The sequence below is a fragment of the Chionomys nivalis genome, chromosome 6 (genome assembly GCF_950005125.1).
Source record: "Chionomys nivalis chromosome 6, mChiNiv1.1, whole genome shotgun sequence".
Taxonomy (NCBI): Eukaryota; Metazoa; Chordata; class Mammalia; order Rodentia; family Cricetidae; genus Chionomys; species Chionomys nivalis.
The window spans coordinates 40,653,079-40,677,263 of NC_080091.1; the positions used below are offsets into that span (position 1 = coordinate 40,653,079).

The 24,185-nt window shown below is 50.5% G+C and overlaps 1 protein-coding gene across 5 annotated transcripts in view; it reads left to right on the forward strand.

Annotated features, from left to right (window-relative positions):
* The window catches only part of Rgs12 (regulator of G protein signaling 12), a 101,055-nt gene that overhangs the window by 63,288 nt on the left and 13,582 nt on the right, over positions 1 to 24,185 (forward strand). For 2 of the 5 annotated variants that reach the window (XM_057772281.1, XM_057772284.1), the window contains exons 5-12: positions 17,001 to 17,170; positions 17,972 to 18,064; positions 18,778 to 18,921; positions 20,118 to 20,297; positions 20,581 to 20,737; positions 21,626 to 21,702; positions 23,215 to 23,409; positions 23,693 to 23,766. In XM_057772281.1, the coding sequence (XP_057628264.1) occupies positions 17,001 to 17,170; positions 17,972 to 18,064; positions 18,778 to 18,921; positions 20,118 to 20,297; positions 20,581 to 20,737; positions 21,626 to 21,702; positions 23,215 to 23,409; positions 23,693 to 23,766 (1,090 nt within the window). The remainder of the gene's footprint in view (positions 1 to 17,000; positions 17,171 to 17,971; positions 18,065 to 18,777; positions 18,922 to 20,117; positions 20,298 to 20,580; positions 20,738 to 21,625; positions 21,703 to 23,214; positions 23,410 to 23,692; positions 23,767 to 24,185) is intronic. The other 3 variants (XM_057772282.1, XM_057772285.1, XM_057772283.1) reach the window with 2 other exon arrangements.

Consider the following 24,185-nt stretch of genomic DNA (forward strand, 5'->3'; position numbering starts at 1 on the left):
GTTACTACTCAGTTTTAGCATTCAGACAGCTTGATAGTCCCTGGGATCAGGACATTTACAGAGATTAAAGCGAGAGGAGTCTGTGAAAGGTATGAGAAACACAGTGCAAATAAGGTGGTCTTGTCACCTATGGTCTCCCTGGGTCAGGGGCAGAACCCCTCCTTTGTGTGGAAGGATTCTTCCAGCCTCTGGTTATACCTGCTCCTCACTAAGATAGATACAAGCTTTTAGCTTCCAGGGTCCTTGTGAGGAGCATCTTTTGATTTATGCCAGAGAAGAGCCATTGACGGCTTATAGTGGGTAAAGGTACTTGCCACACAGTCCGATAATCTGAGTTCTCTTCCTGGAACCCACATGGTACAGGGAGAGAACCAACTCCTGAAAATTACTCTGCTATCTCACACACACACTTGCGCACACACACATGCACATGCATACACACGCACACATAACACGCACACGGGAGGGGGATGCGAGGGAGAAGCTGTAGCAGTGTATTCAGTGGAGCGTGTGGCTGTGGGGTCTGTGTAGCACCTTCCCTAAGATCTCTGTACTGTCCAGTCTCAGCTTTCCTGCAGGCCTGCTGGTCCTGAGATCTGCCTTTCCTCGTGTCCTCATGTCAGGCCCTTCAACTCTGTGACTTTGTGCCCTTACCACATCCATGGATCCTTTGAATGGAAGTGAGGCTCTGCCTCCTCAGGCGCTCCTCAGTGTGCCCCCCCCCCCCCCCCGTCCCTACCGTTCGCCATGCCTGTGCTCTCCAGTCTCCACAGGGCAGCAGCTGTGGCCGGCTCACACTGAACTTGGACCCCCTCCGTCTGCCACAGTGGTCTGTTGTCCCAGGCTAGCCTGCAGTGACCCAGCACACCAGACCTCCCACTGTACTCTCCCTGATGTCATTCAGCTCCTACTGTCCCACCCACCGGCTGCCTCCTGCCCCTTCTCTGAGTAGTATTCTGTGCTCTTCCTGCCAGTGACTGGCGTGAGAAAGCTTGGTGAGAGGATCCCTGGATCTGGGTGGGCCCCAGTGATCTTCAGTGACATTAGTCCAAGCTTTGGAAGGCTGGCTTAGGGCAGTGGCTTTTAAAGTGTTTTCAGCAGCAAAATGCTCTTAAATTCTGTCAAGCAAATGTCCTATCCTGGAGCACAGATTGGAAAATGCCTGCTGAGTGGCAATTGGGTGTGCCCATCTGACTAAACTCCAGAAGGCACTCCGAGTCTGTCTTCACCTTCTTCTCCAGGCTGCTAGGCCTTAGGTTGGGTTTACTCTGCTTTTAGCTTTTTCTTATCTAAAGTATGGGCATGAGTGTCCCCTTCTTTGACCCTCTGCCTAAGTGCAGAGAGTACAGGAGAGTCAGTGAAGGTGTGTGGTAGTCATGCACATGACTGTAGGTTCCTTTGTGGTGGAATTTTCAGTGGAACTTGAAGGAAGAGAGTATCGGGCCAAGGGCTGTTCTTGGCCTGCTGTGCCCCACAGGTATGGGACTTTGGGTGCTTGACACTGGGCTAGGCTGGACTAAGTATTTGTCTGGAGCTGGTACTTGTCTGGACTCTAGGCCAGGTCTGGGTCCTGAGCTAGGCTAACCTAAATCTGAGTGCTGGGAGTCTAGAGCACTCCCCAGACTATTCTGGAGACTTGAACAAACTTGATGAGGACTAGGATGCCTGCTTGGAGTGGTAGGGGCACCTTTGTCATGTTTTTGTCTCTGTGACCTGTGCTAGATGCTTATGGGCTTGGCCAGGTCTGCTTAGCCTCCCTCCTTGTGAAACCCATCCAGGTCCTCCGTGAAGAGGCTGCCAGACTCTCTCAACCTTCACTTTCCTGTTTGGTTTTTTTTTTTTAAGGTTTCCATCTCTGAGATCTGGAGGGCTACCTAACCTCTCAAATGACTGTTTACCTTCGGATGCTCTGGGAAAGACTGTGTCATTCTGCCCTTTGCCCTCCTCACTCCCTGGCACTTCTTAACTGTTTATCTTTACCCTAAGCTGTGGGTTGAAGATTTTGGGGTCTGCCCAGGGCTACACTCAGGCAAGCCACCTTCCCTTCCTGTCTGGCAACTTTGGCTTTGCTCAAACATGATAGCATCTTCTGTCCTACAGAAGTGGCTGCAGCGGTCCACGTCACAGGCATGCTGAGCTGACTTGGAAGCTGCTCAGGGATGTAGGGCCAGCCGTGCTTGCCACGAGGACTTGAAGTTAGGTCGCATTCACTTGGAACATTGCGGCTGTGAAGATTCTGGGCAGGTGAACCATACTCTGTAATCAGAAGAGACAGAGATGTGAGAGGAGTCCCCGGGGAGCCGGGCCGACAGTGCAGCATGGCTCGGTGGTCCACGGTACCACAGCCTAATCTTGTGCTTTTCAAAACTGCTCACTACTGAGCAGGAATGGGATGCTAATTTGTAGCTTGTGGTGTGAGAGCAGGTGTTTAAGCAGAGCCTTTTATTTGGCCCAGTAGTTTACTTTTTTTTTTTTTATGATTTTTTTGGACTTGAAACTCAAACAGACTGTAGACGGTTGGGGAAGCAGGCAGACTTGGTTTCTGCCAAGATGCCTCCCAACACACTCCTTTCTTTCTGGTTTGACAAGACATTTGGAAGGAGTTTTTATTAGTAACTATGTTGTGAAGTTTTTTTTTCAAGCAAAGTTCAAAAGTAATAAAGCCGGTGACTCCTTCCTGCCTCCCTTCCTCCCACCTTGCCTCCTCCCCCTCTTCTGTTTGTGGGAACCCTGGACATGTTGGTTTCAGTACTCGTCTCTAGTGTACTGGAGTGGGAGTAGGGTCCTCTTGGTTCCCTTTCTGTCTCGAGAGACCCACCTGAGGGAGCCATGCCTCACAAAGAGAACATATTCAGTTGGTTCTTAGAGAACAAAACTCGATTGAACAGAACCTTGTGTGAGTCTCTGAGGCAGAGAAGCAGTATGAGCCTTGCTCTGGGACCCAGGATGGTAGAGTCAGGGAGGTGAAGCCCAGGGGCTTCCTGCTTATGTCCCAACACTCGGTTTCAGAGGAGCTGACACAGTGTGCTCACTTGCAAAAGCCTTTGCAATACATGCCTGGGGCTTGTGCTCTTTTACACTTGGATAAAGAGCTGTGTAGGGGTGCGGCCTCCCTATCATTCCCTTTAGTACCGTAAAGCCTTTGGCTAGAGAGCTGGTTAACAGGAAAAAACATGAATGTCTTATGTGCACACATATGAGGATCTTCACAGGAATGAGTAGGAAGAAATGATAAAGAGCAGCAAGCCTGTGATGTCAGAACAAGGGGACTGGATCTCTGGACCAGTCTAGCACTCGCAGGGACATTGCTAAGAGATGTGGGGCAGGGAATGCAGTTGCCCCAGAGTTAGTTCCCTTGGTGCTCTGCGGCATCAGCTTCTTTGTCACATGACCAAGGTGTTTTCCGGACTTGGCATATGAAGAAGGACTCCTGAAAGAGTCTTTATGTTCCTGGCTTGATGGAGCCCCTCCAGGGATTCCTACAAGAACTGGTTGGATCTGGAACTTCCCCAGATTTGTGCAAGGGCTGGCTACCTTCATCCTGTAGCTTCAAACCATCGCCTGCAACCTCCTGGGGCCTCACCCTGCATGTGCACTGCCTAGAGTCAGTACTGAGACGTCCCAGGTGGTCCCCAGCCTCCTCTCCACCAATTGTATCTGGACTGAACTGCAGCCCTTAACTTTCTCTAGTTCTGATTTTCTCTTCAGCTCAATGGAGAGTCACCTGTAGGGACCTTTTTCTGCTGTAGCACCCAACATGCCTCCTGGTAAATGGGGTGATCTAAACACACACTTCCCATCAGAAGTGACAGAGGTCCAGCTTCCAAGGTTCATTGCTAAACATTTAGTTTCATTTTCTAGTGCTGAGTGGCAGTAGGGTTCCTGTCACAGCCAGCCCATCACAGCCAGCATCCTGCAATGCGATGCTTTCACATTCTAGTTGTGGAACATTATTTAGAAAGTTCACAATAAAATGTGAGTTTAATACAAGGAGCTCCCATGATTTCTCATCCCATAGGATGAGCACTACCCTTAGAATCATGAAGCGTCAGGTCTCACCCCAGTATGCCTGGAGTATCCTGTATCCCACACATTACAGGTGTGGGAAGCAATCAGTTCATTCATTCAGAGCTGATACCTCATTCTGGAATCAGCAAGCCCTGCCTGCCCGTCCCGTTACTTTCTCTGCCTTTACAGAGCCTTTACAGAGCATTCGGCCATGAAAAGCCAGAGCATGATGAAGTGGTGACATGGTCCTGCCCACATCAGAACCTTTCTTCTGAAGTGTTGCTGTTCCAGCTGAGCTCTGGTGCATCTCCAGGGAGCAGTGTGGGCCCCGAAAGTGTTCTGCACACTGTGTAATATTTGGGCTCACCTCCTGGAGGGCTCAGTCTGTCTGGCACCATGTGATGTGACACTCAGGGTGTCCTTAGATAAGTGCTGCATACCTGACTAGCAACACTTAGCCCCGCAGGTTCTGGTGTACCCAGCCTTCACCTCAGTGAGAGGCAGCTGTGTTCCCTCTACATTTGGGATCCAGACATGGAGGGCAGGTCCTGCAAGGTCTCAAGGCTGGTGAGGGGGACCGTCCCCACTGTGCTGCAGACTGGTGAGGGGGCAGGTCCCACTGTGCTGCAGGCTGGTGGTGTGCTACCACCATTTGCTCAGAGATGTCTTTGTTCTCGGAACCTGAGCATGGATGTGGGCAGTATGTGGGAGCTCCCTGAGGTCCCTTACCAGCTCTGAACATGATGGAGGTCACCTGCTATGTGCTTATTTCTTCTCCAGTAACTTCACCTGCCAGGGCTTCAGAGATAGGTGGCACATACTGGCTGAGTAACATGGACTTTTTGGTGAGGCTTGCACAGAAGGGATTGGGGCCAGCCTGCAAAGTCTACTTACAGACAGCACATCTCTGGGTCAATTTACCACATCCTCTGGGAAGGAAGGCTTTTATGTAAATATTTTAAAACAAAACCTAAGACTCATGGCCTAATGATGGCTTTCCTGCCTTTATAAAGGCGTCCTTTCAAGTTAGCTAGCATTAATGGGATACAGTGATTGAGGCTAGTGATCTTTACAAGGCACTGGGGATTGACTGGCGCTGGGGAGGAAGGCACCCATTCTTGGGACATCATCCTTTTAGCTTCTGCCTGGTTCCCAGGACATATCTTCCCTTCCACCTTCACTCTGGACTGATGTCTCACCCTACCATGTGATCTTGGGCTAATGCTGCCATGTGTGCTCTCTGGTACCTGACTGTTGTCTGTGAACTGCTTTCCTGCCTTGTGGGTCTGTTACCATCACTTTGGCTACTGTGTCCTGTTCTGTTGTTAAATGGCCACTGTCTGCTCTTGCCTCTGGTGATAGCTGCTAAGCTGGCTCAGACTTTAGCTGTCACAAAGATTGCAAGACATGCCCATACAGGTCTCTGCATGGACATAATGTGTGTGCCTTGCTCTGATGAGCTGGCCATCGGCGTGTGTATTTAGATATTCTCCATTGGCCAGTGTGCACACTACCCAGCTGTTGTGTTCATCATGGCCACTAGGGTTTGTATGTGGCCACTTGATATTTATTTGTTTTGTTTTTTGAGACAGGGTTTCTCTGTAGCTTTGGTTTTTTTTTTTTTTTTTTTTTTTTGGTTTTTCAAGACAGGGTTTCTCTGTGGTTTTGGAGCCTGTCCTGGAACTGGAACTAGCTCTTGTAGACCAGGCTGGTCTCGAACTCACAGAGATCCACCTGCCTCTGCCTCCTGAGTGCTGGGATTAAAGGTGTGCGCCACCACCACCTGGCTCAGTTTTATTTTTAAATACTCAGTCCAGACTTTTGCTTAGACAGGTGTCAGTATAGAGTACCCGATTAACAAGCATGAGGCCCTGCATTCCATCGCAGACACTGCCAGAAACAAACAAGCTTGTGCCTGTTGCTTGCTTTTTGTGTTTTCTCATTCAGCTGGTTATGTTGTTACTGTTAGTTGATTAGTAGAAAATTGAAAAAACAATAAATTCTAGAAGTGATTCTTGGATTGGACAGATGAATTATGATAATCTTATATATTGACTACTTTCCCATTGATAAAATATGATAAAATGCCATGACCAAGGAAGCTTGTAGAAGTTTGTTTTAGTTTACAGTTTCAAAGGGATAAGAGTCCTTTATGGTGGGGAAGCATAAAGGTGGTGCGAACAAGAAGCTGAGAGCTCATCTCATCAAGCAGAGGGTGACCAGGAAGTGAGATAAGACTGTGAGCACCCACAGCCTGCCCCAGCCATCTACTTCCTCCAGCAAGGGTCTACCGCCCAGATGTTCAACAGCCCCTCCCCCGCCCAACACAGTAATCAGGTGGGGATCAGGCGCTCAAATCCTGGAGCCGATGGGGACAGTTCTCCTTCACAACTTTACAGCTTATATTTTCAATTGCATTCTTGTTTGTTTTTTGTGGCTAATAATGAATGAAAGATATAGTAGCACTTGAGGAAGGCATGCAGGCCGCCTTCTGCAGTTGGTTCTCAGTGCTGTCTCCTGCAGACTGAAGTTTTTAAGATAGTCCCAATGGCCATCTCCCCTTTAAGAAGCACATTTGTCTTGCTCTACTCCGCCCTTCCTAAGACCATGAAGGTAAAACTATTACCATTTTATTGTTCACATTTAAGTCTTGGATGCCCCTGGAATCTGTTGTTGTTGTGTTTTTGTTTTTGTTTTTCCATGGTGTGGGGTAGGGTTTTGAGTTTTTGCTTTGTTTGCAACACTTCCAGACACTTGGGTACATTCTGAGGCAGACTAACTCTGTTTTCAGAGTTTGCTTTCAGGGCAAACGATTGCAGACACATAAGCAGATCTGTCACAGCAGAGAAGGAGTGAAACCAATTGACTCACACCGTGGAGGCCAGAGTAGCAGCTGACAGAGTCAAGCACTGGCTTGATTTGTCTCCAAGTTAGACTCAACCAGAAGCATTCTACAAGAGCCAAGAATAGCACGAGCATGCTAGGTGTTAGGGTTAGCCCAGATTAAAAAGACAAAAGAGAGTCTTTAGGACTGGAAAGGAGAAAACTACATATGCACAACTCATAGTTGGCGCCATCTGTGTACAAACCCTAAGCAGAGCCCCTGAACAGCCCTGACCTTCAGAACTGATTGAATCCATCAGAGAGAAAGCAGGACCTTCCTTAAATGAGGTGCCATGTCTGTGTAGGGAGGGGATGAGAGCATGATTTTAGATGCTGACCAACAAAAGCTTTAGATTTATATTTAAAATGTTAACCAGAGAATAGTTTAGGACCCATGACCTAACAGTGCAGACATATAGCTGGAGTTGCTTGCCCTTCACCTGGTGTTCAGGACTAGCACAGCCCAGTTAGCAGTTGACACCATTCAGTGCCTACTGTGTGCCTGACATTGTCACAACTTTCCTGTGATGACAGCATATAGTTATTATCAGGTTTTTATTGAAAGGTTAAGTGTCTCTCCAGTGAGGCGTGGCGCTCACCCCATCCTATGAAGTTAGCTCCATCATTACACTTGGCACAGCCAAAACACCCTTGTTGACATGGTTTATGTAGAAGGTGAAGCCCCACCGCATGTGGGCATGAGGTTCCAGAGCCTTCCTCCGGAGCCAGCCTTTGGATCCCTGGGCTTCTGTGCTGGGCAGTGTGTCTGTCTTCTCCTTCAGCCAGGTTCTGTTGCCAGGTGACTTTTCACATGTTGTCATTGAAATGAACATAAAAGGAGGATGTATGTCTTCATGATACCAATTTTTTTATTTGTCAAAATCAAATAAGTCCATTTTGAGAAAGAATTAGCCAGTTAAGACATTGTGACCTTTTTGTTCCAGCCAGTGTGTGAATCTGATCAGGGCTTTAAAAAGGCACTGCCCCTTCCTGGCATGTAGTAGGGCTCCTGTAGTCCAGTGACCCTCATGGTGGCAGCTGATGGCTCCTCAACTGAGTTCTGAAAATGCAATGTGACAAATGAAGGAGCTGTTCTCTCCCACCACTTCCCACACTGACCCTTGGCAGCTCCCGTTCTACCCACTCTTACGGCCCTGAAAGCTCTTGGCATTTTCCCATCTGCTTGGCATTTCCTCTCCTAAAACACTATGTCGCTTCACAGGCTGAGTTTGTTCTGCTGAGTTCAGATGGGCTTGGTCTCGGCTTCAAGACAGCATTTAGGTTTCTCCCATTTGTTCCCTGGGGGCCCTGCGGTATACATAATCGTGTGATCCCAGCACAGTCTCAAAGGATTGTCTGGCCTTGTCACTCCCTGGGAGACGGTGAGGAGCAAGCAGGGCAGGAAAGGGTACGGGATGCCACCTCAGAGTTTGTGGTGCCTGCCCAGTTCTACCCACCAGTATCCCAAGATTTTTGAGCCTCACTTCACAGTGGACCTGTAGAGTTAAGACCAGCAGTTTGGGGGCTCTGCTGTGGTGCTCAAAACATGCCGATCTGCTTATTGTCAGGATCTGCCACTGCTCACTCTGGCTTTCTCAGGTGAGGAGCCGAATAGCTGCCCTCAGATTTTACACTGTGTAGTCTGTAAGCAGCAGGGCCTGTCCTGAGCTCTCCGCACTGCTTAGTATGAAGGGTCACCCTGCTGGCAATGAGAATGAAGTGCTCTTAGCCAGCTGCTCTCAGACTAAGGTGACAGAACTCAGGTACGCGGTTGTGACACAGGAAATGAGGTGAGGCCAGGGCTATCTTCCCCATGTCATGCAGGACTTCCATGGAAACCTAGCCCTCCAGGTAGTTTGAGGCCTCTCTTGTTGATGGCGTTTTAGCTTCTGGTACAGTCCCAGTACTTGGATGTATAGCTTGGGATCCTTACCAGGTTCTTGGGCCCCAGGCCCTACAGGTGTTCGTTTCTTCCCATAAGAAAGCCGAGACATAGACATAAGGGTCCATGTGATCATCATGTCCTGTCACCTAGATTCAGAAAGGTCATGTTGGGCTCTATCTCCGCCTGGCCTCTCCCAGAGCCAAAATTGCCCATACTGGTGACGTGTGGACCACTGTGGGAATGAAGGGAACATGTTCACAGAGAGGCAGTGCCTTCACCACGCAGGTGACAGAACTTCCCAGCGCAGCAAGGTAGGTGGGACTCTGCCGTGAATGTCACCTGCAAAGGAACTCTAGAAAGCTCAGCTGCTTTTTGTTGAGTGAGGAAGTGGGGGCATCAGGAGCGAAAGGAGGCTGTCCACTGCTGGAGAGGAAGTGACCCATACCCAAAGACCGACTCTTTGGGCTGAGCAGGGAAAGCACACAGTGGGCCTGCAGGTATGTGTCTGCTTCCCATCAGTGCTCAGTGTTTGGGAAGACTCACAGGGGCACGGCCACCTGATGGAGGACTGAGTAGAGGAGAAAGTACCAGGCCACTGAGAGCAAACCCCTGACTGACTACAGACCAGCATAGCCCTGAGACCCTCTCAGGAGACTGAGGCCATGGCACAGCCCCAAGGACATGAGGCGCTTTCTGCCTTAGTTTGGGAGATGAGAGTTCCTTATGCAAAATCACTGGGACCAGTATTTCAGTTTCTGACTTTTCCCTTAGGTTTTGGAACTTTCCCATAGGTACAATGAGCTCTCTCAGGCATAGGATACAGGTCTTCCCATGGGCTTCATTTATTCAACTTACACATAGAGCCTGAGAATAATTTTACTCAGTACTTTAGTCTGTTTGCAGGTGTCATGAGACAAGATGTAGAAGTAGCTTTTTTAGTCACCTTTAATTTTTGGATTTGGGAGCATTTTGAATTTCAGATTTCTGAATTAAGGCTATTCAACTTGTATTTTGAGGAGAAAGAGTGATAATGCAGAAAACTGGTGCCCTGACTACAGGATCAGGCTGCACACTGGCACGGTGCACCCAAGAGAAAGGTGCCTGCATGATCCGCTTCTCTCCCTGACACTGACAAGCCAAGATAAGATGGATGACCACACCCTCTGGCCCACCAAGACCTCAGTGCAGAGGGGTGGGAGGTGCCTGGGTGCTTTGGTAACCAGCAGAATTTAGTCCTAGGCAGAGGGGACCGCACCATGAAGGACATGGTGGGTGGAATTAGAGGACAGGCTGTGCTAAATGTTCTGGGTTTATCACAGTGATTAAAGTCTTAGCAGTCAGTACACCTTGATGTGTGCGTGTGTCTATGTGTGTGTGTGTGTGTCTATATCTGTGTCTGTCTGTGTGTGTGTGCTGCTGTTGGCAACTTACCCTCAAATAGCTTAGAAAAAAAAATGTGTATGTTTTGGTGACTGTTCCTGGAAGAGGTGCGGAAGGCTGCGATAGGAGGGCCAGAGACAGAATGGGCCCAGAAGAGAGTGGGGGTCCCGTTCCTGCTCCCCATCCTCACACCAACAAGACTCCTGTGAGCTTCCGGTGGCAACCTCCCGGGTGGTAAGGGTGTATTCCCTGCTTCAGCCACTGATGTGAAGCCCTGTGCTCAGGGAAGGCAGACACAGCTGAGGCATCCTTTTAACCCTTTGCAGGTCTCTTTTAGAGGACACTATTGAGATCCTTTGGTGGCCTTTTTACTGGAACTGATAGAGTCGGAGTGTTTGTGGAGGAGTGTCCACCCAAAGTCACCAATCATTGGACTGTGGTCATCCAGCTTGGGTGGTAAACTTTCCCTTGCGTGTCTTGGGGATCAAATTTAGAATTGCTGGGGACTGTGGCCAGAAAGCTGAAAATGGTCTCTACTGACCCTTACCTGGGCTACCTGCGGGAAGCCCCAACCTCAGAGACCATGGAGAACTCATGAGGCCTCATTGCCCTTCTCCCACCTCTGTTTATGCACTGATTTAGTTCGTGCGGGCAGCAGCAAAAGGCTTTATTTTCTAAAGCTGGCACGCCCAGCTCCGGCTGAGGTCCCAGCCCCTCGAGGTTTCCTTAGGTGCTGCTGATGCCACAGATTTTGCTTTGGAACTGATTGAATTCAAGCTGCTTTCTTTCTTTCTTTCTTTCTTTCTTTCTTTCTTTCTTTTTTTTTTTTTTTTTTGGTTTTTCGAGACAGGGTTTCTCTGTAGCTTTGGTGCCTGGAACTAGCTCTTGTAGACGAGGCTGGCCTCGAACTCCCAGAGATCCTCCTGCCTCTGCCTCCCGAGTGCTAGGATTAAAGGCGTGCACCACCACCACCCGGCGAAGCTGCTTGTTTCTTAAGTGCACACCCTTGAGATGCCATGGCTTTAGTCATTCTCACTGGGAATATAGATCTTGTGTTTATGGGACTTAAGATGGTGTGGAAATACGACAGCATCACATAACTATTACGAGGAGCTGCGTGTTCTTGCTGCTCCTTCCCTGCTGCTGTTTCGTGAACTGCACAGTGGCTCCTCCCCACACTGGGGGAGCAGTGTTTCTGCCCTTGTGAATAATTCAGGCCTCTGCTGCAGGCACTCCGGCTGTGCATTATGCATGAGTCTCTGAGGCTTTGCGAGGCTCTAGGGCCTCTCCAGGAGCCAGTGCTGGAAGGCTGAGGGCTGCCTTTGCGAGGGTCCCTGAGGCTCTGCAATAGTTCATCTACCCCCAAGGCCGAGCTCAGGAGCCATGTCCTCAGCACCCGTGGCCCAGGCCTCTGCTCCCGGCCACCCAGGCTGAGCCTGGTATGGACTCAGAAGGGTGGTTTACGGTGAATGGTTGGAAGTATTTGGTTAGATGGCACCACAGTGGCTCTTATCATCTCTACCCAGGTAAAGTCCCACATCTGTCTCTCAACTTGTCTTGAGTGTCAGAGCAGGCTGACGTGTGCAGTCCTCAGGTATGTTTGCTGCGTGGGGAGGGTCTTATGTTGGGTTGGGCTGCCACGTGGCTTAGAGTTGAGACTTGAGCATTTGGAATACTTAAGGTTATGATCGGCTGAGGCATACAGTGAACTGGGAGCGGGCTGAGGCCATGCATCACAGAAGTAACTGCACACTCAGTCTCAAGGAATTACTGCAATGTGTAACCTACAGCCTACATCGCTACACAGTCTCTGCAGCTGTGCTGGCAGCTGTTCCAGCAGATCTGCACAGACTCGAGTCACGTTCTCACCAGGTCAGCATTTGACTGAAAGAAGAAAACCCACATCACTACAAACACCTAGAACACACCCACTAAAGCCACAGTGCAGCCGTATCTTCAACTCAGCCTGTGTTTTACCCAACCGCTTAACATTAGAGGACCAGGCTGGCAGCTTCCAGCAGACCAGTGAGTCTCAGACCTGATGTGTGTCGGCCTCCTAAACTGGTCTTGAACTTGGTTTAGAAATAGAGGTGTTTGCAAGGAATTCCTTGGCCACCAGGTGCTGCTTGATGTCCTGGGTCAGGTTAACCCTGAAGATGCTTTGTTCTGTATGTGACTAACAGTGCTGGAACATTGTTCTGAACTCAGAAATGCATGACAAAGGGGAAGGGACTATTTCGTGTCTGTGTAGCCCGTCAAAAGCACTAAGATCCAACTCACAGGAGCAACTTGCGCCAAGCCTGAGCAGGGTCTGCCTCTACCCCTCTGCTTTGCAAGCCTCCTACACCCCCACTGGGTGAAAACCTCCTCCAGGAGCTCTGTTTAAAAAAACCACGTGTGGCACCCTTGTGGACTCAGGACTTGCCCCCCCCCCCCGTATGTGTGTGACTTGTCATAGTCCACTGTGGCTGGGCCTCGCCTCAGCATTTGTGATGTCTTTGTCTAGGTCCCTGGGCTATGCTGGGCTCAAGGCCAAGTCACTGTTCCCACAACCTTAGGGAGGCATTACCGGAGCACCAGAAACTTCCTCTTCTCCTAGGGGAAGGGCTCTGTTGCAGCCATGGAGACTGTCCCCTCACCAACCAGGCATCTCACCTGAGCGGGTCTCTAGTCCAGCTGCCAGGAGATGGGCCGTTTCCCCTCATTTCCTGTAGTGTCAGTTCCCCACTGTTGTCTTTGCCACTTGAGCCGTGCCTGCTTAGGTGCTGCGCCACCTTCCTCTGTACCCAGTGCCCATGCCTGAGAGACCCAAGGACAAGCCTGACCCACAGCTAGGGACCTTGGCAGCCAGCGATGTGGGACACTCAGTGACACAGTGGAGCTCGTCATAGCAGTTCTTTGCTGCAATCCTTCGTTGTTAGAGTTCACAGTGGCATGTTGATGTGAGTCTTGGAAAGTCATTGTTTTATATCAGGTTATAAAAATAAGTTTAGTCAGTATACCGGTCGTCTTTCACTCACTGACTGAGACAGCATAGGTTCACTCCTACCACACACCCAACACTTCCTGCTGCAGCCCTAGGGACCAGGGACCTCTTGTAGTTAAGGTGAGCACACAGAAACCTGGATATTTAGGGAGTGGGGAAGATCTTGTTGAGCTAGCAGGCAGTGACAAGCTGCATATGAGCAAGCTGGGAGGTCTGCAGGTCCGCTCAGAGGACTGGGCCGCTTTTCCTCCAGCAGTTGAGTACCTTGGACACAGAAAATGGGTATTTCTCATGAGGCAGTGGCGGCACACGCCTTTAACCCCAGCAGTTGGGAGGCAGAGGCAGGCAGATCTCTGAATTCAAGGCCAACCTGGTCTCCAAGAGCTAGTTCCAGGACAGGCTCCAAAGCAACACAGAGAAACCCTGTTTCAAAAAACCAAAAAAGAAAAGAAAATGGGTATTTCTCATACTAAGCTTGTGCTGGAATCACAAGTACTTTGTAATTCAGAAGCACAAACTTCATCGCCTTAGTGGGGCCTTATGGTCTATGGATAGCTCGCTGACTCAGTCCCACCTTACCTCCTCTGCCTTCCTGTCCACCAGGCCACCCTCCACTGTGAGGAACAAGAGACCTTGCCAGTCCTTTGTCTGGGGTGAAGGACACATTGCCAGGATACCCCTGTGGCCTGCCAGCACTGCTGCTGCTCAGCCGAGTCACCGCTGTGTGCTGCATTTCTTCTGCCACAGGACCTGCTGTAGAGGATTCTTCTGTGTTTCATGAGTTAACTGTTCATTATTCAGTTCTAGTTCATTGCCTCAGAGGAAAGTTGGAGGGAAATAGTTGCAGTGTTGACTCTGCTGGGCTCAGTACTTCATTGGTGAGGGTCACCTCATCAACAGAGGATGCAGTGAAGAGCAACATCAGCACCCTCACTTTCCTTGGGGGCTGGGTCGTCAAAAGACTGCACTGGGCAATGTGATTCCTATGCACCTTGAAGTGCTAAGCTCCTTTGAAGTACAAGTTCCCATGCCTGCCTGGGTTGTCACCTGGCACACACAAAGCCTGACTTTAGCAGAGTGAGGCAGAGTGGTATGGAACGTGAACTAGCCTGCAGCGGTTGCAGAGAGGAGCATGCCCAAGTGCTTAGGAGCCCGGAACCTGTCATGTGCTTCCTTCTGCCTTCTTCTGGCCATCTGTCTGTGTGGGTGTCTTGGTCTGGAAGGAACCAGCCCTCAGTCTGTGTGTTGTATGTCCCCCTTAGCCTCTTGCCTGGGCATTTCATATGGGTTCAGACGCTGTTGGGCTCCACATCATGGGAGCTTGGGTTTTCCAGTTTGTCTCCAATTTCATTTCACATCTAAATCACTGTGCCCTATGAAGTTAGCTTTAATATGATCTGGAAAGCAAGAGCCCAGCTGGAAGTTTTTCAGATGTGGTTCAGTCCCCGCCTCCACTGCATTCTTCTTCATCTGCTCCTGGACTTTGCCTTCTGTTCCAAGCATGGATCTGGTGTTTTATCCCCAAGAACATGCTTGTATAGTGCTGTAGCAAGTGGTTTGCAGTGGGGATGGACGTGGTGTGCAGTGGGCACGGGCGTGGTATGCAGTGGGGATGGACGTGGTATGCAGTGGGGATAGGCGTGGTATACAGTGGGGATAGGCGTGGTATACAGTGGGGATGGACGTGGCATACAGTGGGGATGGACGTGGCATACAGTGGGGATGGACGTGGTATACAGTGGGGATGGGGTGGTGTGCAGTGGGGATGGGGTGGTGTGCAGTGGGGATGGACATGGTGTGCAGTGGGGATGGGCGTGGTGTGCAGTGGGGATGGGCGTGGTGTGCGGTGGGGATGGGCGTGGTGTGCGGTGGGGATGGGCGTGGTGTACGGTGGGGATGGGGTGGTGTACGGTGGGGATGGACGTGGTGTACGGTGGAGATGAGGTGGTGTGCAGTGGGGATGGATGTGGTATGCAGTGGGGGTGGGGTGGTGTACAGTGGAACTAGGTGGAGCCATCCTGCCTTTTAATGTGTTTTCTGTTTAGTTTTCTTCTGGGACAGTCACACTCAGCTTGTGTAGCTCTTGGGAAACCTCTGTCAGAACATATTTTGGACTTAAATGTGCATTCTGAGACAGTCAGTACCTGCTCTGGTCACTGGACACAGGTCAGCTTCAGAGAACCATCCCTGTGGGGTCCCAACCCCACAGGAAGTGTGTGAGGTGCTCACACAGTGTGTGTTTGATGGCTGAGCTACTTAGTGAAGCAGCCCTATGTAGTGCCAGCTGCTGCGACCATGCCCCCCGTGAACAGTGTTCTAGAGGAGCAGGCTGCAACTTCTGTGATGTATCCTGACCCAAGCGCTTTCCTCTAGACTTGAGGAGAACAGTGACTGGTACACAGACGGGGGTGGGGTAAGATTGTACAAGTTCTGATCTCATGACCTCATTTCTTCTGACATAAACATCTGTAGTGGTGTCAGTGTGGGACTGGAATGTCTTTCCCTTGTCTCTTGTAATCTAAATGCTAGCTGGCTTTGAATGTTCTTGCCCAGTACTTAATCTAGGTGCCATGCTGTAGTCACATCCTTGGCTTGGCTCCTAGCCCTCAGGGTCACTTTCCTCTAGAAAGTGCAGTGTGCACTCCTCAGGCCCTCTCTGTTCTGGCTTGCACACACTATCTGCACGCTGTTCTGGGCTGTAGGTTCAGTGGCAGCTCTCAGTGCCCCTGTGGACTGGTGTGATCCGAAAGTGTAAGTGGCCATGCTGCTTTCAGTCCCTGTACTTCCGTCCTCCCCTCCTGCTACAAAGCGCACTTGAGTGACTGGCCTCAAGCTAGAGCCTGCTACCTTGTCCCCAGGAATCTGTCCTGTGGACTGACCTCAGGCAGACCATCCTGAGTGACCCACCTGTCTTGAATGCCAGGCAGCAGGTGCTCAGAACAGATGATGGAGCCTGTCGTGAACATGTGATGTAGCAACATTTCCTTAGGGATGCCATGTGGAAAGTCATCTTAGTCAGCTCTGCAGCGGAGCCTGGGGCCTTCTGACAGCACAGTACGGCTCCTGTCCTGTCTCCCTGCAGTGGCCTGGCCTTGCCTCTGACATAGGTCATTCTCATCTAGGGAAGCTCTGTGTGCCCTGCTCAGCAACATGTGTAACAACTCTAGAGCTCCACTTACATTGGCCTGTGGTCCTCTCGTCCCTGGGCTGCTTCATCAACTGGACAGGAGTGACAAATGGGGTCTTCCTAGACACCTCTCCGTCTCCTCTTTGAGTTGTAGTGTTTTCCTGTATTGGGATCACCAGTGAATGAGCTGCCAGCAGACACATGGCTAATACTCACTTTGGATGTTGTGGCTTAGTGTTTCCACTGAGAAGTGACCTGCACACAGGAAAGTGCATAAGCTGTGAGCTGTGGCTTTCAAGTTGCAGCAGACAACATCAGAAGGGCAATGGGCCAATTGAAGCTTCTCCTTGGGCTTCACTGGTGTCTTTGGCTTTGTTGTGCACTTGTAAATGCCTCCCTGCTGTATACTCAACATTGGGCTTTCTGCCCTGTGTTGTATGTGCACTTATGTAATAGTTTCTCTGTTTTATTCTCATGGTCAGAGCTTATTATTTAAGTGTGTGTGTGTGTGTGTATGTGTGTGTGTGTGTGTGTATGTGGTTGGTTGAGATGAGAGGTGTTTTTTTCACTGCTACGTCTGGTATCTAGAAAGCCTTGGCTAGGCTTCAGGTGCAGTGCATGTCACTGACTGGACAAATGTGAAAAGTGGGGCTGGCTGCAGGTACCTGTGGCCTCCTGTGGAGCAGGCACAAAAGGCAAGTGGTGCAGGTGTGTCTGTACTGATCCTGCAGAGCTGACAGGAGCTGACCTGAAGGATTGCATTAGCAACAACAGCCTGAGCAGCAATGCCAGCCTCCCCAGTGTGCAGAGCTGCCGGCGTCTACGTGAGAGGAGGGTTGCGAGCTGGGCAGTGTCATTCGAGCGTCTGCTGCAGGATCCCATTGGCGTTCGCTACTTCTCTGTGAGTAAGGGGCACTGCTGAGGGGGCATTGCCACTTTGTGCCAAGGGCGCTTAAGCTTACTGGGTCATCTCATACCTCGGAGACAGTGCATCAACTTGTAGGAGCGTGACTGTCCCAGCTTCTGCTCCAAACTCCAGACTTAGAGTAGGGTGTGCATTTGTAGAGACCCTCAGCTCAGTCTTCTTTCCTGACCAGCCTCCTGTCCTGGAGTTTCCTAAGCTCCCTCCCCCCACCCCCCATCCACACACATAGGATGTCTATGCAAGAAAGAATATCAGAATTTCTTGGCTCTGTGTGTTGGTTTGTTTTGAGACAGGGTCTCCCTATGTCACTCAGGCTGGCTTGGAACTATAACCCTACCTTGTCCTTCTGAGTGCTAGGATTACAGGTGTGTGTCATCCTCCTAGCTGGGGCTTCTTCAAAATTCTTGGAAAGATACTCTGACAAGCACAGCTCTTAAGGACCCAGGAGTGGGGGTGGGGCAACAAGAGAGGGTAATGGGATGAATATGAGCAACGTGTATAGGACAGTGTCTTATGGTATAATGTCATTTTGTGTACTCACTAGAAACTAAAAATCCATTTCTCAAAGAAAAAGAAAGACCAGCTCTTGAGAAAAGAGCTGTGAGGCAGATAGTGCCCTCGGGGATGTTGGACAGTCTCTGTGCTTGCTTTCGAGGCCCTCTGGAGAGAAGCCTATTCTGCTGTGTGGTAGACAAAGGACGCCAGGATAAGGCTTGGGGGTCAGCTGCATGGAGGAGTTGTGGAGTGACGACTGCTCTCTTCCTTATGCTCCCTCAGGATTTTCTACGGAAAGAGTTCAGTGAAGAGAACATCTTATTCTGGCAGGCCTGTGAATGCTTCAGTCATGTTCCTGCACACGACAAAAAAGAGGTAAATTGCTCTTCCGAGTGGGGCTGCCTGAGGGTGAGGTGGCAGAGGGCTACATCGAGTTTTGCTTGAGCAGTTGATGAGGGATGCTTCCACGTGACTTAAAAAAATGACATTTTTGCTTCCGAATAAAAACTTAAGTGTGTGACATTTAATCCTGCCTAAACATAGACTGCATAAATGTCCTGTCACAGAGCCTGGCAGAGGTGGTACTTGGTGTTAGGATTGGGAGGGAGAAGCCGTGCTGGAGGGAGGCTTGGAGAAGCAAGTGTACCCTCACCCTGCCAGCCTGACGGCTCCTTTCAAGCTGCCCTAGGACTACCTCAGCCATGTCCTGTGGCATGTCCCCAAGATTGTCCTCACAGAGTGGCCTCATGCCTGTTTCTTGTGCTCTGAGCACTGCACACTCCTGTCCTCCCCGGTGGCTCACACCTTGCTGGTGGATCCTACTCTGAGGCCTATTCCAGGTAGCACGTCTCAGTTTTTGAGGCCCTTCCAAAGCAGCCATTGGGAAACTTGCAGAGGAGCCCATTCAGGAGGTTTTTCCTGACTCGTTCTTTTATACTTCCCTTTGTAAGTCAGAGTATAGACTGGACCCGTGAATCAATTCTTCAGTCCCAAAGTAGTGTCAGTCTTAGGAACGCTGCAGTGACCGGCGGGAAATGCGTGTCCAGTGGGTGTGTCCACAGTTCTGCTCAGACCTTTCTACCTGTCAGCTCTCTTACAGGGCCCGGGAGATTTTCAGTAAATTCCTATGCAGCAAGGCCACCACTCCTGTAAACATTGACAGCCAGGCCCAGCTGGCAGACGACATTCTCAATGCGCCCCATCCTGACATGTTCAAGGAACAGCAGCTCCAGGTGACTGCAGACAGTGCATGGGGCTTCCAGCCAGGGCTTGTAGTGCAGGGCTCTCAGCTGGGGAGGGGGAATGCTGGTAATGTGGGCATGGTGAGGACTCCATCTGACCACTGCCTCCAGTCTCAAAAGGATTCGGGAGAACTGAGGAACGAGAAGCCTGCACCACAGACTTGTACCCCACTGTGAACCAAAGGAAAGGACAATATTATCTATCAAAAGTCACTGGGGTGGTGAGATGGCTCAGCAGATAAAGGCACTTGTCACCAAACCTGACATCCTAAGTTTGTTCATTGGAACCCACATAGTGGAAGGAGAAAACCAACTTCTACGGTTATACTCTGACCTCCACACATGGACCATAACATGTGTGCACACACACACTCTCTACTCTCTCTATACATACATACATACATACATACATACATACATACATACATACATGTTAAAAAAAATTTTAAGTGCTTTGGGCACACCTTACCTACAGCTTTTCCACATGGTACATTATGAAAGGTCAGTGGTCTCATCGCAGGGATGACCTGGGGCCAGAGTTTGGTGTCACTCAGAGACATCAAGAGAGGATGGGCTGCATTTTACCAGCCCAGAGAAAGATCCAGGTTCAAAACTTTAAGTACTGTTTCTGTGAACACACATTGCTGCCACACTAGTATGCATTCAGAATACTCGGTGTCTGGCCATCGCAGCTCTGGGCCTGTCTGTATACTTGGGTGTGGGTTTAGTAGTACTGGCAGTTGTCATTTGGTCTCCCTGTGTAGCCCACCAAGACTGACCTGAAACTCACTGTCCTCCTGCCTCAGCCTCTGAGTGCTGAGTCACAGAACGCGCAGGGCACCCTGCTTATATGTTTATGTCTTCTTTGTGATCTGAGCCAACAGTGCCCGTCCAGAGCACACTCTCTAGCCAGGAGTTAACTTAAAACAAGGATCTTCCCCAGGCAGCCCTCACTCGTGAGATGACAGCCTTCCAAGTCCTTAGGAAATGAAGGCCTGAGTCTGCCCATGCTTCTGACTAACATAACCTCTGTGACTCCACTCCTACTAGCCTGGAGAATTAACATCAGAATGCCCTGGGAGGATTGGCTGAAATAAACTTCTAAAATAGCACTTGTTTGTGGGTACCTAGGGTCTCAGGGAGTTCTGTTCCTTCTGTGACTGTACTGCATGGCGTTTGCTCCTCAGATTTTCAACCTGATGAAGTTTGATAGCTATACTCGCTTTCTGAAATCCCAGCTGTACCAAGAATGCGTCCTGGCAGAGGTGGAAGGACGCACCCTCCCAGACTCCCAGCAAGTCCCCAGCAGCCCAGCCTCCAAGCACAGTGTCAGCTCCGACCACTCCAATGTGTCCACACCAAAAAAGGTGCTGGGCCAGCCCTTGTGGGGGTGAGAGTGAGGCTGTGCGACTCATCCCTTCACCAACTTGCGGTGGGCCATGGAGTACTTAGATCCCCTCGAGCCCTTTCCTGTCCCCTAATCCCTGGCCACCTCAGTGTTGAAGAGAGGGTCAGGACTGTGCCCTGACTCATTGAAGGATCTAGATTCTAGATTATTCCTCAGAATCCTTACTCATAGAGCTCTGTACTCCGCCTTTGATGTTTCATGTAACGTTAAAGTAACTTCTTAACTGTTTTTCTATTTCCTAGCAGTTAAGTGGAAAATCAAAATCAGGACGATCCCTGAATGAGGATGTGGGGGATGAGGATTGCGAGAAAAAACGCAAAGGGGCCTTTTTCTCTTGGTCAAGGAGCAGGAGCACGGGGCGGTCCCAGAAGAAGAAGGACCATGGTGACCATGCCCACGGTATGTGGATGCAGACCGTGCCATTGTGAGCGGGAGCTCAGCTGCCATGGTGAAATGAGAAGCCATGGTGAGGAGGCAGAGGTATAGCAAGAGTCGTAGGGAGGAATGAGGAAATGTCACAGAGCCTGACTGGGTAGCAGAGCTGGGAATGAGCCAGCTTACGGAGCAGACCTGCTCCAGAACCTTCTGGAGTCTCCCTAGTGCCAAGTGTTCAGCTGACTGAGGTCCTTTCCTTCCTGCTATGATAGTAACAGATTCCGGAGGATTTGAGTAGAGCTCAGACACTCACTCGGTCTGTACAGTGTCTGTAGATGCTAAGAGACCACTTGTTCAGGGTGGATCACTGGACCCAGGAGCCGGTGTGTCAGTCCGACTTGGCATAGAACCACATGTTTAGGCCCTTCATGGTGTGTAGGGCAGCCTAGATCATAGTTAGAACTATGGAGAGTTGGACTATTGGCTCTGAACAGGGTTTGTGAGGAAGAAGATGGGAAATGAGTCACTAGTAGACGGAGCAGCCAGCAGGGACAGTCTTTTTCAGACCCAAAATAGCCCTTTGAGATAGAAGTCCTGAAGACAGGTTCACAGAGACATGAGACTGGGCTGCACAGCATTGTTCCCTGTTATCTGGTGCCTGGCTTAAGTCCTACACAGCCCCCACAATGTGACCTCCTTGGCCCTTGCCTTGACCTCTGCTGTGAGGGAGCTATCTGACTACACCCTAGTAGAGCAAGGTGACTCCTGGAAGGGCCTCTGATGTTTTGCTGTCTCTCTGTCCTTACTATATGTGTCTTTCAGTCTGAGGCGGGAGGTAGGGTTCTGTACTGAGAGGGCACAGCATGGCGAAGCTGTGGCTCTGATTTACCCCGGTCTTTCCCTTCTTTCAAGATGCTCTTCATGCCAATGGAGGCCTCTGCCGTCGGGAGTCCCAGGGCTCTGTGTCTTCAACAGGGAGCCTAGACCTGGTGAGTGGCCGCCTACTCTCCTTCCAAAGATCACAGGCTACACCTACCAGCTGGTAGATGAAGTCTGGCTCCTAAACCCACATTTATTTCATAAGCAGAGTCTCAGGATTAGACACTGGCCTGGGTCCCCTAGGCCTCAGAGTCCCCAGTCCAGGATTTCTAGGGCATGTGAGAAGCTGTTCAGTAGGTGGGGACAAGCGCTGTGTAAGGACTAAAATTAGCCTTGAGTTTATTTCTTAGATTCCTCTGTTGTGATGTAGTTAATATTTCTTGAACTCCCACTAAGAGCGCAGTGCTTTGAAGAAGGGCTTTGTCTTAGGCTTGATGCTCAGACCTCCTGTTGACTCTAGCATTCCAGTGTTTGTGTCTGCTTGTGGGGTCCTAGGAACCGTCCTCCTACTGTTTAAGAGCTAGGCCTAGCATGTCTTACAGGGCACCCTGCTTGCCCTACTCTTGGCTAATGTGCCGTCAGGGGAGCTGGGTAGGGTTCAGGACCTGTTACTCCCTCAACTCTTGTTTGACAAGAATTTGGGGAAACCTTGCTGGTTGTCAGCATCATGACATTTGTAACTGTCCATCAAGACGGTTGATGGCTGAGGTAGATGGTTGTTTCTTCTTTCATTACTCCAGAAACCCTGTCAAGGTCACCGTGAGTCAGTTACCTATTGCCACCAATACCCCAGCTTAGTGTTGGAAAACTTGAAGTGCATGTCTCTAGGTGTCAGCTGGGTGGTCCTGTGCTTAGGGGGACTCATTTATGCTTCCAGTCCCCTGGGCTCACAGCTCACAGATGACTATGGATATATGGCTATAGGCCAGATCAATGGGACCAACCGGACCATGTTTTTGTCACCATCCAGAGGCCAACCCAGGTTCCTCCCCATGGTGGCCAGGAGGTTAGGCTGGGAATTGGCTCTTTCCCTTCTGCCAGGTCCTTTCTGGGCAGTTTCCAAGGCCAGGGATGAAACAGCCACTTCATGGGAAAAGCCACACAGATTTAGGAGAAGCCCTTGGGCCGTTCCTGTAGCCAGTCCTCGCCCTCCTAGACAGCTGTCTGAAGTAGCAGGCAGAGATTTTCAGACTTTGGGAAGCAGTAGGATTAGGAGATAGCTATGAAGGCAGGTTTCATAGAAGGTCTGTGCCCTCAGGACAAGCCTGTAATGCTGTAACTGGAGGGGTTAGGACAGCCTGCAGGCCTGTGGGCAGCTCATTCTCACAGCCTCAGGGTCCCAAGGTGAACTGGGTCCGTGTAGCAGTAGCAGTCTCGTCTGGAAGGACACAGCCATGCTTCAGGTACAAGCCATATAGTTACCATGGTTGAGAGATCATGGCCCTGGTCTCCAGACCCTACCACACCATCAGCTTTGGGGGCAGAGAATTTTCTGAGGTGGATTCTGAGTTTCTGCACGAGGACGTGCAGGTTATGGGGCCCAGGAGACCAGGCAGGCTGGATCTTCCTCAGGAGGTACTCCCTCACCTTCTGACACTGGCATTTGTGTCCCTACCCTATAGTCAGACGCCTGCAGGACCTCAGCACTAGAGAGGGATAAGGCTGCCAAACACTGCTGTGTCCACCTCCCAGATGGGACATCCTGTGTGGTTGCTGTAAAGTCTGGGTTTTCCATCAAAGAGATCCTATCTGGACTGTGTGAGCGGCATGGCATCAATGGGGCTGCTGTGGACCTCTTCCTGGTGGGCGGAGACAAGGTACTGTGCCAGACAGGAATGAGCCATCAGTATCCTGGTCCTGTCTACTCCCTTCCTTCTGGCCTTATCAGTGCCCACTCCTGCCACCACCACTACCTCCTGCCTGTGACGCAGTGCAGCTGGAATGAAGGCTCCCAGGGGTCTGTGGGTGCATGGCAGCACAACCTGGTATCTCGAGGGTGTCAGGCTAATTTTGAAACTGCTCTTTTGTTCTTGCAGCTGTGTGCTGCTACATGTCAAGCCCACATGCTCCCACGTTAACTCTGGTGTCTTTGTTCCTCAGCCTCTGGTGCTGCATCAGGACAGCAGCATCCTGGCCACAAGGGACCTACGCTTGGAAAAGCGTACTTTGTTTCGGTAAGAGAAGAGCATACAGGTTTCTGGAGACTTTTGGAGCCTCCATACTTTGAGCCTCAGGACTTCTGTTCTGTGCTAATCTCTGTTTTTTACCCAATGAACATGTACTTGTCCCATCACCAGTCATAAAAGAATGCCGGTGCCCCCACCAGACCCTTGGCAAGGGGGCAGACACCACACACAGGCTACTTGGCCCTAAAATCTTAGTGGGGAAAGAGGCGGAGTCTGAGTGAGTGGGCGCCTGGCAGTAGCCTGACTGCGCAGTCCTCCATCAGAAGACTGAGGCCCGCTGCCCTGTTTTTAGTCTCAGAAGGGCTTCATGGGGGGCTTCCACATGCAGGGAGTGCTCCTTACAAGGTGGGGCTGAATTGTCGGGGTCTCCTGTTCTGTCAAGGGGACCGTTGAGACATGGTGGAGCC